This window comes from Sodiomyces alkalinus, assembly GCF_003711515.1.
Source record: "Sodiomyces alkalinus F11 unplaced genomic scaffold SODALscaffold_5, whole genome shotgun sequence".
Classification (NCBI taxonomy): Eukaryota; Fungi; Ascomycota; class Sordariomycetes; order Glomerellales; family Plectosphaerellaceae; genus Sodiomyces; species Sodiomyces alkalinus.
The window spans coordinates 1,829,833-1,845,827 of record NW_021167083.1 but is presented as its reverse complement, the minus strand read 5'-3'; the positions used below and the strand labels follow the sequence as shown (position 1 = coordinate 1,845,827).

Genomic DNA, 15,995 nt, shown 5'->3' with positions numbered 1-15,995 from the left:
AGCCAGATGTCCACCAACAAGTCTACGGCAAGGACTCGTCGTTCCAAGTTCCGGGGGATCGTTTGAATGATTCCGAGTTGTGGATGCGCATGCACATGCACGGGAATGGAGCCGGAGAAGATTGCTTGCCTTCTCTGTTCATTAGGTAATCACAAGCTCTGGACTGCGAATCACATGTGATATGGTATGGGGTAACTGAAGTAGGTATTCGCTAAGGTAATTAGGTTGGTAGTAATTACCTAAGGGGAGTACTCTCTCTCTCCTCTCCTTACTGCAAAATTAAAACCTCCGTCAAAAATAAAAGAATATTAAAAGCGAGTTGAGACGGGAGTTCGCTTGTTGTTGATTCGCAGTCGCCGTCGGGTGTCATTAAGACCGACACTTGAACTTCCATCAAAGTTCCTCCCCCTTCTGCAGCCTACCAACCTACCAACCTCCAGACAGCTGCGCTATCGGCTTTCTTTCTTTCGTTCTTTTTTGTTCTTCCTCCTTTTCCTTTTCCTTTTTTTTTTCTTTTTCTTTTTTTGGGGGGGTTCCCACAATACTTCGAACCCTTGACCGCAAATCAGTTCGACAGTCCAAAGGTTTTTCCAGGCATTCATGATCATTGACTTACGTGAAGTTTTGAATGGAGTTTCCAAAGCCCCACTCCTCTTACTCGCGCTGCGAGTCGGTTATCCTCTCCGGAAAGCACTCTGCCAATTTTGATCCCCGAATCCTCCGTCGTTGCCGCAGTCAATCGCATATTGTTGGGTATGGTCAATGTGAATGCCGCCGTTGCTGTAATGATCCTGTTCCTCATCTAGAGCGGCGAAGGCTGCCCAACTACTTGTGTCCGGTCCCTGGGAGTGGTCGTCTTCTTCTGACTTGACTGTCGAGGGATCTGTGTTCATTGCGAGACCGGGCTCTGGCTGGGCGATTGTGTGAGGTGATGGGAACGCGTCGGGCACTTGCGAGACGGCTTCCGGGAGTCTGTCAGCCGCATTGAAAACCGCGCTCCCTTGCAAGAACTGGTGCCCGCTGAACGACCTCGCATCGTCGTCGGCCATGTCGGGCAGGCCTGTACCGAAGGTTAGGGGCTGGCCTGCCTGGCTGCTGTCGTATGTAGTAGAATCGTATGTAGAATGCCGTCGAGGGACGGGGACATGATCCATCGTCGTCTCTGGGGAGGCTTCCACTGCATGCGTCATTCTACACTGCGCTGGGTCTCCGATCTCGTAGACGTGATGTTGCCCTTGTTCCGGTACGAAGGTCGGTTGGCTGACAGAAGATGGGGCACTGTGCTGATACATCGGCTGCATAAAGGGATGTTGCTGTGGAAATACCGGAACGATCCACTGCCCGTTCTCGCCAATATGGTACGTCGACGGCATCGACATGGACCGTGGTTGCATGGCAAATTGCGATGGAACTAGTGCACCCATTTGGGCTGCTAGTAGACGCTGCATAAACCGGTCGTCGTGGTATTCAACTTCCTCGATAGGGGCACGGAAATTCTGGGACATAAGCAACTCGGCACGCGGGTACATCCCAGTGAACAACGCCATCTTCGAGGGTGCTGTTAGCCGTCCCTCCAGCACGTCGTCGACGGTGTAGTACGAGACTAGGTGGTGCGGGACACCCCTGTACGAGATGCTGATAGTCTTCTTAACGAGGCCGCCTTGCTTGAACGCGTATGAGTCGACCAAAGATCCGATGAGAGCCCTCTCCGCGTTCCTCCTCGCTTCTTGCGACAAGTGGCTTTGGCTGCCGGTACCATCGACGGCAGCGGCTACATGGTGCTGATGCGCGAGGCTGCTGTTGGTAAGGTTCTGACTGGGTGGAGAGCCCCGTTTGGTGATCCCGCCGTTGCCTTTCTTTGGCTTCTTTGCTGCGCGTTTCTTCTCTCCGGGTGGGAATGGTTGATCCAGCTCTCGATAAAGGAGGTGGTTTCCAAGAATACGACTGGGGCTCCAACTAACACCATCTGTCCAGCGCTTTATCCCGGAGGCGTGCTCCTCGTAAATAAAGATATTGCCGCTTCTAATCAACTCCTGTCTCTCGCGGTCATGAGGTCGGCGAGGGACATGTCGAAGCAAACCGCAGAGACAAGCTTCAAAAAGCACCAAGGCATCGAATGTTGTGGCGACATGCCCCTGAAATGTTGGCCGAAGAGGGCCGTTATCGTTGGTGTTATTGTTGTTGGCCATGATGGAGAGAGGATTTTGGAACAGGTTATAGGTGAGTTGACTGATGAGGGAGGCCTGGTTGTACAGGCCCCGGGGTATAACCTTGGACGGGAGGCGACAGAGGGTAAAGGAGCTGGGGCGAAGCTGCTGCAACCGCTGAATCACTCTGGGTGGATTATATGTGAGTCGAGGTGACGAGGTGACGAGGTGACGAGGTGACGAGGTGAGGTGCAATAGTGTCTGCTGAAGGGCGTGGCCTAGGAGGTTGTCCCTGTAGACAGTGTCTCTCCTGCGGTGTTCGCCGAAGAGGTTGTCTGTGTCGCCGTTGTCTGGACGTTGTCTGGACGTTGTCTGGACGTTGTCTGTGTAGAGTTCGACCGTCTGAGGACCGTCCGTCTTACGTAGAGGCCCGGAACAGAAAGTAGAGCAAAGCAGGAGATGATAGGGGGAAGTAGAAGACGTGAGCTCCCTACGGAGTACGTAGAAGAGAAAACGGGGGACAGAGCCGGCGAGCAAGTGAACGAAGTAAAGTGGTTTCCGTCGAGCACGAGCTGATGCGAGCGGATTGTTTGAGGGTGGTGGAGTTGAAATCCAGGAAAGGAGAGAAGAAATCTGGTTTTATTCTTCTTGCTGCCTCGACTCCTGCCGCATGGGAAGAAACAATCGACCAACTAACTGACCTGCCTGAGAGGTATCGAAAAAAGAAGACGTAAAGTGGTAGCTTGATTCTTAAGTCATGGGAAGTGCGAACCACCACAGACAGGGAGGAGTCCCGTATTCCATCCTTGGAGCCAAAACCGGGAGCCCTTAACCCCCCTTACGCCTTCTGCGCGCCGCACTCCCGTATAGACTCGGGAGATAGTTTGGGCATATCAGCCACATATGGGCACATAGGTACGGACCACCGAGGAACTTCGTCCACCTGGATGGTCGCGTACTGCATACCTGCCTTGGTAACTTGCACAGCGAGAAAATCCGGCCCAGGGAGGGGTACTGGGGATATATCGAAAGTGACCGGTACATACGTATGTATCTGGCTGGAAACCCACGGTCTATCCTCGGTGCCAATTTCTGTGCTAAGGGACCATCCACCCCCCAGAATCATCCTAACCCTCCGACCTATGTCCTCTACTTCATCGACTGCGCTCCAACACCATATTGCTCACTAACTTCGTTTCATGGCCATGGCCATGACTTGGGTTGAGAGAGCGCATGGAAAGACAAAGGGAGACGGGATTCACGGGCGAGAGGGACCGCCTGAGATATACGTACCTTAAAGAGATAGTGTGGCCAATGCATGGGCACGTACAACGTCGTAAAACTCTTGAAGATGTATCTCGGTGGGTAGTTTAGGGCAGCGGCTCCCGCCTGCCTCGCGAGGTGGGGACCGGGGACTCCCATTTCGTCTGGGGAAGTAGGAACGAAGGAGGAAGTCCGGCATTCTTCCCTATAGACCACATCCAGAAGAACGCACCTTGCCTCCCATTGTCTGATACTCAGGTACCGGAGTATGAAGAAGGGGATACGGCATCTGGCATTCTCGCCTACAGCCACGGTCCTTGCCTCCCAGTGTTCTGATGTGGTGTACACATGTATCCAACCAGCTTAAGACGCCATGCTCGTGTCGATCGATCCTGGTGTAATTACCTAAGGCATTAATGGTATGATGGTCTGAAGACATTGTCACTCCAAATCTCCGGCTCGGGGCAGTCCGCACAGACCTGGCGGCTCGAAGAGGCAAGTGACTTGACTGAGCAAGACTTACGGATCGTGCCCAATTAGTACCTAGTGGGGGCTGTGGCTCTGATCAACACGGCATTTGCTCCTAGCGCGAAGAAGAATTAGAGGTGTGGGTCTCGGGCTACGCTGCCGCCGCTCCCACTCCGCTCATAGGGAAGATCGACGGGGGTATGTGGGCCCTTCTACCAGGGCTCGTGATGAAGTAGTTCGCGACTTCACCCCCATGATGATCATCCACGATATATTCATATGATAGAAGAAGACTGACCAAGGTAGGCAGACCTATATAAAGTACATAGCAAGCATTGGCCATCAAGGACACAGATCATTAGCAGACTATTCAATAGATACTAGGTAACTAGAAGAACATCAGAGATCTTGACAGGTAGGGCCAATTGGAGAGGTATCTGCCTGCGTGTAGGAGGCGTTAACATCGCAAGGCCGTATGATGAACAATACTTTCGGTACTCTGTACATTCTAAAGGTTGAGTGTTTCGACACTTTTGCGGAAACGATCACGGAATACGGTAGTTCAGCTTGCCCAGACTCACATGGTTCCGCCAAAGCGTCTTCGCAAAAGCCTGGAAGCAACTGATCTTTGTGGTGGCCTGTCCCCCGCCCGACAGAAATGTACAGAGGACGGAGCACCTCATATCAATGACGCATCGTGCTGTGTCCGCAATTAGACGCGTTTCCCACAATTTGGTCCTGGAAGAGCTTCAATATTCGCGGTCTTCCTGGGATAAGGCATACATGTAGGGAGGTATCCTGGCTGCAGGTTGGGCAAAATTGCCAACAGGCGCGGTATCAGAGTCTCACCACTCCTACCCTGCATGTCCCTTGCCTATGTCACACCATGTCTGCTGTCACGCCACGTCCTTCTGGGATGAACTAATATAGTGTGGTATCCAAGGGAGTACGAGCCCTAAGATGCCTACAGATAGGTAACATGGGCAAAATAAACCCGCAAGGTGACCTTCCACCCATACTCGAGAGTCGCCACCGACATGTACCTGTTTGTCGATGGCTTGTGAATCGCGTTGACTGCTTCTTGTCGGAAATTAGCGTGTGCGTCCGGCCAGGCCCTTGCGACGACTACGGAACTCTAAAAATCCTACGTACCTCGTCCACCACAACAAACATGGCCGGGTACCTAATTGGAATAAGGCAATAGGGAGTACGAAAACACCAGAAGAAATCCAGAGTAGAACCAGGACTTCAATAGATACCCACCACGTGATTCTGTCCTCTGCGCCGTTACGCATGAACAGATACCGTATACGAGTTGTTCCAGAACTAGATAGGTAGGTAGATATACGCAAGCCTCACTTCAGCACCATGTCACGTGATGATAATCCCATGCGTGTAATGCTGCAGTGAGCGTTGGGACTGACCGCTATACCTAATTCCCTATTGGTTGCATTTTTCGACCGGGGCCATCCGAGGACACCCAAGGACGCCCAAGGACGCTCCAGTCCACACACCTGCTTCTATCAACAATGGAACAATATGATACGCCGTCCTTCGAGCTAAGGCATGTGCTAATCTGTAAATCTCCGGAGATTTCCAGCCGGGCTACCCGCTGCCAGGCCACTTCACCTTAGTCCCATGCCGGCGCTATTCTCCTACTCAGTAAGTAGTGTACTCCGCGCTGGGCTTGCTTCTAGGGCAGTCCAGACCCTCGCTTATTGGCGGCCAGTTATCCGCAATTCAGATGAGGACCTGCTTGGTACATCAGTGCCTTCTCGACCCTTCGGCAACCTCGTACCCATCGTGATTGGGGGGGTTACGGCAGTAAAGCCTGCTTTCACGGCACAGCCTGGAGAAGACTGATATATATCATGTAGGAAATTTTGCTACTCGATTGGCGCATTGTCGGAAGTTAGAGAGAGCAACTACGGAGTGGCATGCCATTGCGGTGCCCTTCTGTCTGGCTAGGGAGGACTCGATATTCGTGCAAACTGGTTTGCATGCCAGCAAGGAAGCGACGAGATCCATCCGGTTGAAATGGTAACCGGTTCTTTCTGACATATTAGTACTCTAAAATACATGACCCATGGGTTAAATCCGACCGGTATACCAATCACCGTGAAAAGAACCACGGCCTGCTGCTTGCCCCGTAGGCTGCTGCCGGCGTCTGCATTGGGACGGGCACCGTCCCGGTGAACGTATGAAGCCCAATAGGGTCGCCTTTCTCGATACCTGACTCTCCCCTGGAAGTGGCAGGGACCAGAACACCACATTCCCAGTTGCGACAGTTGAGTTTTACTTGACCTGAACCCCGATCTTTCACCAACCGACCCCTGGTGTCGTCTCTGTTAGCTTTTACTTTAAGGAGAAAAAAAAGAAGAAAAAAGGGATGGACGGGCCGCATAGTCACACGGAGCAGAGCGTTCTCCTTACCATGCGCTCTCCGAGAGGTTTGCACTGCCGATATAAGCCCAGGCTGGACTGCCAGCCTTTCTTTCATGTTCTCGCCCTCTCACGAGTATCAGTTTGGTGTGCATCAGGACTCCTCTCTTTGTGCATACTGAATCTCGCATTGACTCGCGGGGAAAAGTAGACGACTTCCACCACTTCTCCTGGAAGCAGATTGTGCCAGAAGCCTGGGGACATCATGTCAGCAAAACACACGCATGACCTCCGCGCTTATAACTAACTGATCTGCCGCCACGGCTGCTAGCGATGGTGGACTCTGTAGGAAAGTATATCCGGAAAAGGTCGGCCAAGGGGGAAGAATCCTCGTCTTGGTGTCCCGCGCTGTTCTCTTCCCCCTTGCGCCTCCTGGACATGGGCTGTCTAGCTTCGTACTCCTTCATACCGGTGTCGCCTGAAAATTACGTGAGTTACTATTCCGTATGCATATTGGCAGTCGCCGGATATTGGTTGTACTCACCTTGGCAAGCATTATAAATTGATTCAAGATACGAGTGATTCAGAGACCCTAAAGATGAGGTCTGCGGTAACCGCCATTTAGCATAGCTATCCCTCCCCTGTCCGAAATCAGCATGTGAAGCTACGTACCACATAATCCACGATAACGGGTCTTTCCGTGGCCAACCCCAGGGAGGTGACAGCCTTTCCGAGACCGCAATAGCCTGAAAATGTCATTAGGGGCAAGAACTCTCGCAAGATACGGGGGGTCAGGTCCTTACCCGTATGTTGCCAGGGCTGATCGGAGCCAGAATGACTTCCGGCACTACCATCGACATCTGTCAGTGTTGGACATGAAGCGAGAAGGTATAAACGACCCTACATGGTGTGAACAAAGCGGTACCGAGTCGTCTCGGCGAAGTCATATTTTCCAATACTTTTAACGATGTTCTCGTCGAGATTTTGTGCTCTCAAGAAACGCAGCAGCTCGGTTTGAAAACATGTTTCGGCGATCTCGACAGTTTCGGCACCCCCAAGCCGAGGAAGGTCAATGAGGAATACCATCTGTGCTGTGTCAGCGGCAGTTCGGCAGGCATCGGTTGACATGGATCTTGCATTTTCGAGCTCACCGCTCTCCCCCCAGTCATACGGAACAAGATTGCCAGTTGGGATGACGATACGAAGGTGACTTTTCCATCTTCCCCTGTTAGTACCTGATGTCGTCCAATATAAGGATCGTTTTGTACTCGCCTCTCGAACTTTAATATCTGCAGTTTGGAGTGCAGATGACCCATAGTACCCATTGGGGGAAAACAAAACCTGATACAATCGGATGGCACGTTGTTCTGCATCGATTGCTTCTATGGTATCGTCAACCGCTCGACGTCCATCACTAGGGCTTTTGTCCTGTATGTCTATATGTACACGTCCATATATATAAAGGGAGGCACCACGAAAGCCTTCACAGAGTGAGGGCACATACCTGGGCTTCGCTGCTTGCATATGCGATGAGAACCATACGAGTTCTGACAGGGTCTATCTTGGACAAGAGCCACTGTTCATCCCATTGGAAGGACGTCAGGACAGCCATCTCCAGACGTTCTTTATCGAGTATTTCTTCGAGTGTGATATCGTCAGTTCCTCTTGTGAGACCAGCAACCCGAGTTCTTTTCACGACCCCACGTGCGAAGGGTAGCGTGGCATCGTGTTTGGACACTTGAGGAATATGCGCTGTTGCGAGTCTCGTGCCCCGGCTCTCCCTGGGCGGCGAGGGTTTGTGTATCGCGGGCTTCGGCCGGGGGGGGGAGCAACTCATTCCAGCTTCGTCAGCTGTCCTCTTCCGCTGTCTCGCAAGACGCTCTTCTTCCATCTTTCTCCTGTCCAGTCGCACACCGCCAAAGTCGGTAGACGGGAGAGTGGTACCAGGCGCCTGGCGGTCTACTGTTGCGTCATGGGTGTCTGGTGCAAGACCTACGTCTTGAAGAGACAACGAAATAGCATGCCTCAGAGCGGTTTCTTCATCGTATCCGCCATTCGCGTCTTGGTCCAGCGGTGTGCCAGCGTGGGAATTTTCATTATTTTCAATCGGAAGCATGATGAGAAACGAACGATGTCCCGAAGTGTTTCTATTGTCAACTTTGCTCGTGTCTGCGAAGGAGGAGAGCACCAGACTAAACTCCCCACATAGAAGCAGTTGAGGACTCCAGATTAGGCGAGGCGGGATGGAATAAGCCCTTGTCATGGACGACGGGTTCTAGGTTCGTTGGCAGAATTGATCCTGTTGGGTGGTTGGAACGTGCCCCTAAAATGGAATGATCTGAATCACGATATCCACGCGATATCACGTGGCAAACCACCCGTCATGCCTAAGGTACGTACACCTCCTCGCCTTGTACGAAGTACCTTAGTGGGAAAATAAGGAAAAGAGTTATCCTTAGAACCTGTTGCACGCTATAGCGTGCTGGACTTCCGCCTAATAAGAGGGTTATATTAAGGAGGTTATTAGGTATAACCGTATAAGTCAGACAACCCCCTACCCGCCCATACCCCCTAACCGCCCCCCAAACCACACCAAAAAAGAGGATTTTATACCCCTGTTATTTCACTAACCATAAAGGAAACTCTATAAAATTAAGATAGTATATAGATCGTTATACGGTTACTATATATATAACTTTACTTTTTCTATATACTAAAGCTATAAGCTAGAATTAGACCTAGAAGTCACCTGTTAGTGCTGTCAAATAGTTTCTTAGTAAACCTTAACAGAATAGAAAATTCTATAATAAATTAACGGGACTAAAATACCATAGCTACTATATCCTAAAAATCTTATAACATTCGATATAGTTTATATTATAAATTATAAGTTAATATTATATATTAGCTCTTAAGTTATTTAAGAAAAGCTTTTCTCCTAGTAAACTTTAATATAGGAGAAACTTAATTCTAGTATATTAGATTAAGGGTACTATATTTTATGAATTTAACTTTACTTTCAGATAATCTATAATTTATAAAGATTTCTAAGATATAGTAGCTATAGTATCTTAGTTCCGTTAATTTAATATAGAATTTTCTATACTGTTAAGGTTTACTAAGAAAGTATTAGATAGCACTAACAGGTGACTTCTAGGTCTAATTCTAGCTTATAGCTTTAGTATATAGAAAATATAAAATTATATATATAGTAACTGTATAACGATCTATATACTATCTTAATTTTATAGAGTTTCCTTTTACAGTTAGTAAAATAACAGGGGTACGAAATCCCCTTTTTTAGTGTGGGTTAGGGGGCGGCTAGGGGGTGTGGGCGGGTGGGGGGTGGTCTGACTTATAATCGGCGATCTCTGTCGAACAGACCACAGTCTTTTCGGTTACATAATAGGCCGGATTACCAAGAGTACAATCCGGGTAGACGCTTACAGAATCTGCACCATATAAAATACAGTGGCAGCGTTTCCCTGACGGTCTAAGACAGTTACAATTATACACAATTACCTCAATCAAATTTTAACCTATTTTATAACGATTTTAACTACGCTTTATCTGACAATTAAGAGTTTCACTTACTAAGTGAAGATATACCCATTTTTACCTACCCTATTACCTTTACTACTACCGATTTAAAGCATTATAACCGTGCCGATATAGCGAGTCTATTCTATAACCTCTATATAACACTTTACGACCATTTACAATTCTATTACGTAACTGTAAAGATATCGTATCTTAGCCCTATTACGTATAAAACCTATAAGGATTAGGAGCTCTGGCAATGCCTATACGGATCGGTTACTACTTATAATAACGTGTAGAGGTTTCTCTGCCTAGTCGATCCGACTTAATCCCCCGAGGAGTCTATAATACCGAATTACGACTCTTTCCCCTCTATAACGCCTAAGCGTACCCCTATATAATATCTTAACCTTACGGAGGCCGGCTAGAGGGCGTATAACGTCGAAATCGCGCGCTAGAAGATCCTATAAGCATAATACGATAGCTACCTAAAGAGGATTAACAGTATACTAACCTAGCAGATTAATACTATTAACTAAAGCCGTAGATAACTACTATAAGGAGGTATACCCCGCGAGGTATATGTCGTTAAACGCGATACGGATTAGTACCTAGCCACCCGCTAAACCGATACCCACGAAGAGTATATCGAGTATACTTATTATCCTGCGAATAGCCTTAAGAAGCTCGGGGAGTGGTTGGATAAATAGCAGCTACTACTATAAAGCTATAAAGATACCGGTTCGAAGCCCGCTACATATATATATTTAAAAATTTCTTTAGAGGTATACGCCCCTATACCGGCCGCGATTAGACTAAGGCTGAGGGACGCCTTATAGATAACTAAGTAGTTATACCCGAAGATCTTTATACCCTTAGTTAGAAGTATATTAATACTAGACTTAAAGACTAAGGAAAACACGGTAGCCACCGCGCTATAGTATTTCCGGCACTGTATACCGGAAACGAAAAGGGTAAGGATACCTTAAATACCACGACTAAGCCTAAGAAGGGTGGCCGTGGGAAGAATAAAGCTAAGACTCCTGCAGCTATACCTTCTGCTGCTTTAGCTAACCGTTCCTCTTCTAAACGCCGCTAATCTGCTCTATAAAAAGAGTAGATCTGCCGTGTATACGCTATGCCTGGCTACGATATTAACGCCTGCTTCTATCTATTCCCGGATATAGCATATAACAATTAGACACCCTTCGAGAGCACAAAAATAACCGTTTAACAGATCCTTAAATACGACCCCTCGCTACGCACGGAAGTAGAAGAACTATGCGCCGTAAAGAAGGTAAAGAAGGATATAAGCCGGGACTCTGTATAGCTTAAAGAGGCGTGACTCGACTATAGTAGTGTCCGTAGCGGCGTCTCCTACGCCGCTAGCTTCATAGCAGGAACCGCTACTACTAGTTACCCTCTTCGAGCCTCTGCTATCCTCGATTCCGGTGCTACTATTTATATTTTTAACGATTTTTCCCGTTTTTCTGATTTTATACCCGCTATATAGGGAGACTACGTGGTAGCCGGCAGTCTATCCCTGTCTATTAAAGGTTACGGTAACGTGACCGTTAGTTTAAACGGACTAATAGGAGGCCTTGATTTTAGGCTATTAAATATTGTATACTACGAGGATTTTACCTATAATTTAATCTTAAACTAATAGTTACGACTACGAGGATACTAGTAGAATTAGAAGCCACTAAATAACTATATTCGGCGTTCCGATAAATCTATATTATACTAGCTAAGTCACCGCTTTAATTAAACCGTTATTAAATATATACCCTCTAACTAATCTACGGCTACTTTTCTAGGCTCTTCTTCCGCCCGAAAAGCTATCTATAAATCGACGATACGCTATCTACGCACTACGGAGAGTATCTTATAGTATCTACGACTAGGGCACGCTAGCCCTAAACCGCTTAGGCACCTAGAAGAGTAGACGTAGGGGGTTTTAATAAAGGGACTAATAACTATCGACTACGAGACCTACGAGCTTATAAAGATTAAACGGTAAGTTAGTAGGCGCCCTTATACCGTACCTGTCTATATAGGGGAGCGGTGGGCGATTAATTTCACGGATTTTAACCGAATATCCGACGGGGACTCACGGTTTATATGTTTTACCGACTATTTTAGTGGTTTTACGGCCACCTATATTATAAAAAGTAAGCTAGTAGTGGATATCCTCGTAATAATTAAAGAATTCCTCGCCTGGGTAGACCGCTAATTAGGCTATAAGGTACGCGTTTTCGAATCTAATAATAAGCTAACTTAATCCCACGATATCACCTAATTCCTGCGAGATAAGGGTATCCTTTTAAAGGTATCTACTACTGATACTTAAGCGTAGAACAGGGGTACTAAACGCGCTACTGCTATGGTTATTTTAAAAGGTTATACGATAAATATCCACGTAAAACTACCGCCGTTTATATAGCCTAAGGCTATTCTCACGGCTATATACGTCTATAACCGGACGCTACGAAGGCAGTAAAAGGATTAGAAAACGCTATATAAGGTTCTCTTTAGAAGGAAGCCGATTTTATTATATCTTCGAGCTTACGGCTATAAAGCGTACACGATAATAAAGGACGCCTAAAAGGGCGCGAATAAGCTATTAAATCGTATCGCTCCCCGCGCCTATATCGGCTACCTCGTTAGCTACGATTCCACTAATATCTTCCGTATCTAGGTACTAGGCTAGCGCTACCACCGCGTTGTTCGCACGCGCGATATAGATTTTAACGAATATACCTTTTTTAATGGCGATATTAACGCCTTTAGGGATAACCTCCGTTAATTAACTAAGGAGTAATTAAAAGACCTAATTAGTTATATCGAGCAGGAGAGGGCTAGAGATTCACGGCCGTTTACGGACGTATAAGCTAAGGACCCCCGCCTTTATATAACTGCTTATTTTAAATTATTAGATCCGGGGATAAACGCCCCCGAATCCCCTTCCTCGACGGCTTTACCGTTAAGGTTATAGTCCGTAATACCCGGCCGTAAGAGGGTAGAGGAGGCTATATTAAGTTAATCAGGATAAGATTTAGGTCACGAATAGTGTGATTTAGCCGGTGTAGTGCCTAATCACCGTCTATATCCGCCCGATCCACTACTTTCTACTCTACTAGTAACCCCGCTATCGGTTATAGCACTAATAGCAGCTATTATATCAGGAAACTGTGATACCCCTACGGCCGTAGGGTTCTAGGATAACGGAATACGGTGCTATAATACCCCTATAGCTACGGCTATAGGGCTCCTATTAAAGAAAGAAGCGTAACCAATTCGGTAAGGAGATAGCTAGCAAAAAGACTATTAGGTTACTACGTTTAATACTAGCCGCTACGCCCCCTATATATATATATTAAATAGGACTCCGCTAACTAAATTACAGTTAAAAAGGTCCACGTCTATAGCGCTATAATAACGCTTAACGATACCCAACGAATCTATAGCCCCGGCGGTAGCCACCGGAAGTATAACCCGGGAGGCTATCTCGGGAAATATAACCCTAGCGGTTACTCCGGCGGTTACCCCGGCGGCCGTAAAGAACCACCGTAAAGACCTCCCTCCTCCTCCGAAAAACCCTTACGATATACCCTCGCACCCTTACGGCCACCGTTTCCGATAGGTATAAGAAGACTACCTGCGGAGCTATAAGGAGATAGGGTCGTGGATACGGGTGCCGGCGTCCGTAGCAGATAGATATCAGGTTCTTAATTCGATATAGGTAATAATATATAAGTTCGATAAGTATAGATTTCTATATAAATATAAGGTAAGGCTTATAGTATAAGAAGATTAGTAGTATTAATCCTCGCTTAAGGAGATATACGCAGTAACGTTAGCCGGACGGTTATTCCGCGCGTTAATAGCTATCGCCGCCCGATTTAACCTTATACTATTATAATTTAACGTTATAAACGCGTTTATACACACGCCCCTCTCCTATAATATCTTTATATACCCGCCGCTAGGCTTTCTAGCCCTTAGGAGTTATCTACACCTAAAAAAGGCGTTATATAGACTTAAGGAGTCCCCGCTATTATAGTAAAAGCACTTCTCGGCTATCCTATTAGCGGGCGGATTCTAGATAATACCGTAAGAATCGTGTTATTTTCTACGATATAGTTTAATTCTATTCTTTTACGTTAACAATATCGTTATTACTCATAAGGAATAATATAAGGCGTAGATAGAGTAGGCAGTTAATAACCTATAACGCTACTATAACCTATAAGGTAGCGATCCTCTATAGTGTCGCACGTCAAAAGGCACTTGAATAATCAACTTAGTAGAGCAGAAATCTCGTGTGTGTGTATTATGTTAAGTTATATCTAGGAGAGTCTTTTATGCCCTTAATTTAGGTGGTGAAGACTCTGTTATGGGTACTAAGTTATTTGGATCCTATCCGGTCTTTTCCGGTATCCGCCCCTATTATATCCGAAGCCCTTAGGTATAGCGTGGATCCCCCCTAGATCCCCTATAGACCACGTCGTGGTCCCCGTGCCTATACGACACACCCCCTTAGTTAAGATGGGTCTTCTCAGGTTAACTAACTAATTAGAGGCTTCGGTTTAAACTAAACACTCTTAGCTTTTCTATCGTAAAATCAATAGTTAAGGGAAAACGCCCTCGTAAAAGGGATCTAAATCCGCCCTGTTTAACTGTTTAATTTAATTCTATCTTAATTAGTTCCTTGATCCTGATTAGCCGGATCTGCTTAATCGGATCTATATTTATCGGATCTGCTACGCCCTCGGGGGCCTTCGTCGTTACTACGGCCGTGGCTTTAGCGCGTTTAATCTCTTTATATAGTTATTTAGACTACTCTATACGGTCCTTTTAATCCGTTAAATTAAGCTATTACTATAGTCTTTTAATTCCTGCCTCCGGTAGTGCCTTTGTTAAACCGTCCGTGATTATCTCCTTTATATTAATGTATATAACCTTAAAAAGGCCCTGCTATACTGACTAACGCGCCTACTAGTTATAAATATCGACGTACCGCAGCCTTATTCGCAGGCGTTATACCTTTTTATTAATAAGGTTAATAGTCTATTAATTATCGTAGTATAGCTATAGCTATTATTAGTCTAGCCGAAGCTCTAAATCCCTTAATATCCGGCTAACGAATAGCGTCTCCTTAGCTGTCTCGGTAAGAGCGAGTAGTTCCGACTCTATTAATAACGTCGTGACTATTAGTTATTTACCCGCCTTCTAGTTAACGGTGCCGCCGAAAAGCTTTATCGTATATCCTTACGAGCTCTTACGGTCTGGATTATCCCTAAAGGACGCGTCGCTTACTATTAGGAAGAGTCTATCCCCACCGAATTCTAAGTAGTAGTGTCTTATATAGTATAGGAATAGTAGCACTTATTAAGCCCTTTTAAGGTGGTTAGAGGAGGGGTTAACGTTATATTAGGAAAGCTTCGAGTAGGCGAACGCGATATCGGGTCTTATCACGATAGCAGTGTATAGGATAGAACCGATTATTCCCTGATACTAACGGACCTCGGGAATCGACGCGCGGGTACTATCTCGGGTATTACCGGCTCCGTAGATAATAGGACCTTTAGTGGTTTTCGGCAGAGTATATCTACGTAGTATTTAACCGCGATCTTCTCTATATAGGAGGATTATAATAGCTATAACCTACGGGTGGCTTTATCCCTTAGGACCTTAATTCCTAGGAACTAACGGATTTCTTCGCCTCCTAATAACCTGTAACTTCGCTTAAGGGTAGCCTTAAGGTCGTCGGCGTCCGTTTTATGGTCTCTATAGTATATAAGTCCGATATCGTTAACGTAGAAGAATAGGATTAAACCTTCGCGGATTATAATATAGGAGCTATTAGGGACGGCTATAAAGCCTATCCTCTATAGCGTGCCGCTAAATTCCTCTTACTATAGTAGTAGCGATACCCTTAAACCGAAGAGGGCTTTCCGTAGTAGCAGGACCTTGCCTAGTACTTTATAGCCTTACGGTATCTTTATAAACACCTCTTCCTTAAGACTAGCGTTAATAAACACGTTAACGGTATCGAACTGCCTTATCTCTAGGTTAAATCGGGCGGCGATCGCTATTAGTATACGGAAGGACCGCGAGGCTAGCGTTATGGCGTAGTTATCTTTAGTCTCTAACCGTTCTTATTAATCCCCTTAGACTACGAGGCGTGCC

General features: G+C 46.7%; 2 protein-coding genes across 2 annotated transcripts; both read right to left on the bottom strand.

The window, feature by feature from the left end:
* Window positions 1-188: 188 nt before the first annotated feature.
* Window positions 189-2,189, bottom strand: SODALDRAFT_344640 (hypothetical protein; the record flags this gene model as incomplete). Its single annotated transcript, XM_028613170.1, has 2 exons — window positions 189-553; window positions 617-2,189. One exon carries the CDS (start codon window positions 2,187-2,189, stop codon window positions 675-677), a length of 1,515 nt encoding a protein of 504 aa, XP_028466641.1. The 3' UTR covers window positions 189-553; window positions 617-674.
* Window positions 2,190-5,932: 3,743 nt separating this feature from the next.
* On the bottom strand, window positions 5,933-8,564 carry SODALDRAFT_311905 (phospholipase D/nuclease). Its single transcript, XM_028609184.1, has 10 exons — window positions 7,765-8,564; window positions 7,533-7,642; window positions 7,398-7,470; window positions 7,165-7,346; window positions 7,064-7,107; window positions 6,933-7,006; window positions 6,805-6,865; window positions 6,569-6,738; window positions 6,312-6,514; window positions 5,933-6,211 (listed from the first exon to the last, which is right to left on the bottom strand). The coding sequence occupies exons 1-10, from the start codon at window positions 8,521-8,523 to the stop codon at window positions 5,992-5,994; spliced, it is 1,896 nt and encodes a 631-aa protein (XP_028466640.1). The 5' UTR covers window positions 8,524-8,564; the 3' UTR covers window positions 5,933-5,991.
* Window positions 8,565-15,995: the final 7,431 nt, after the last annotated feature.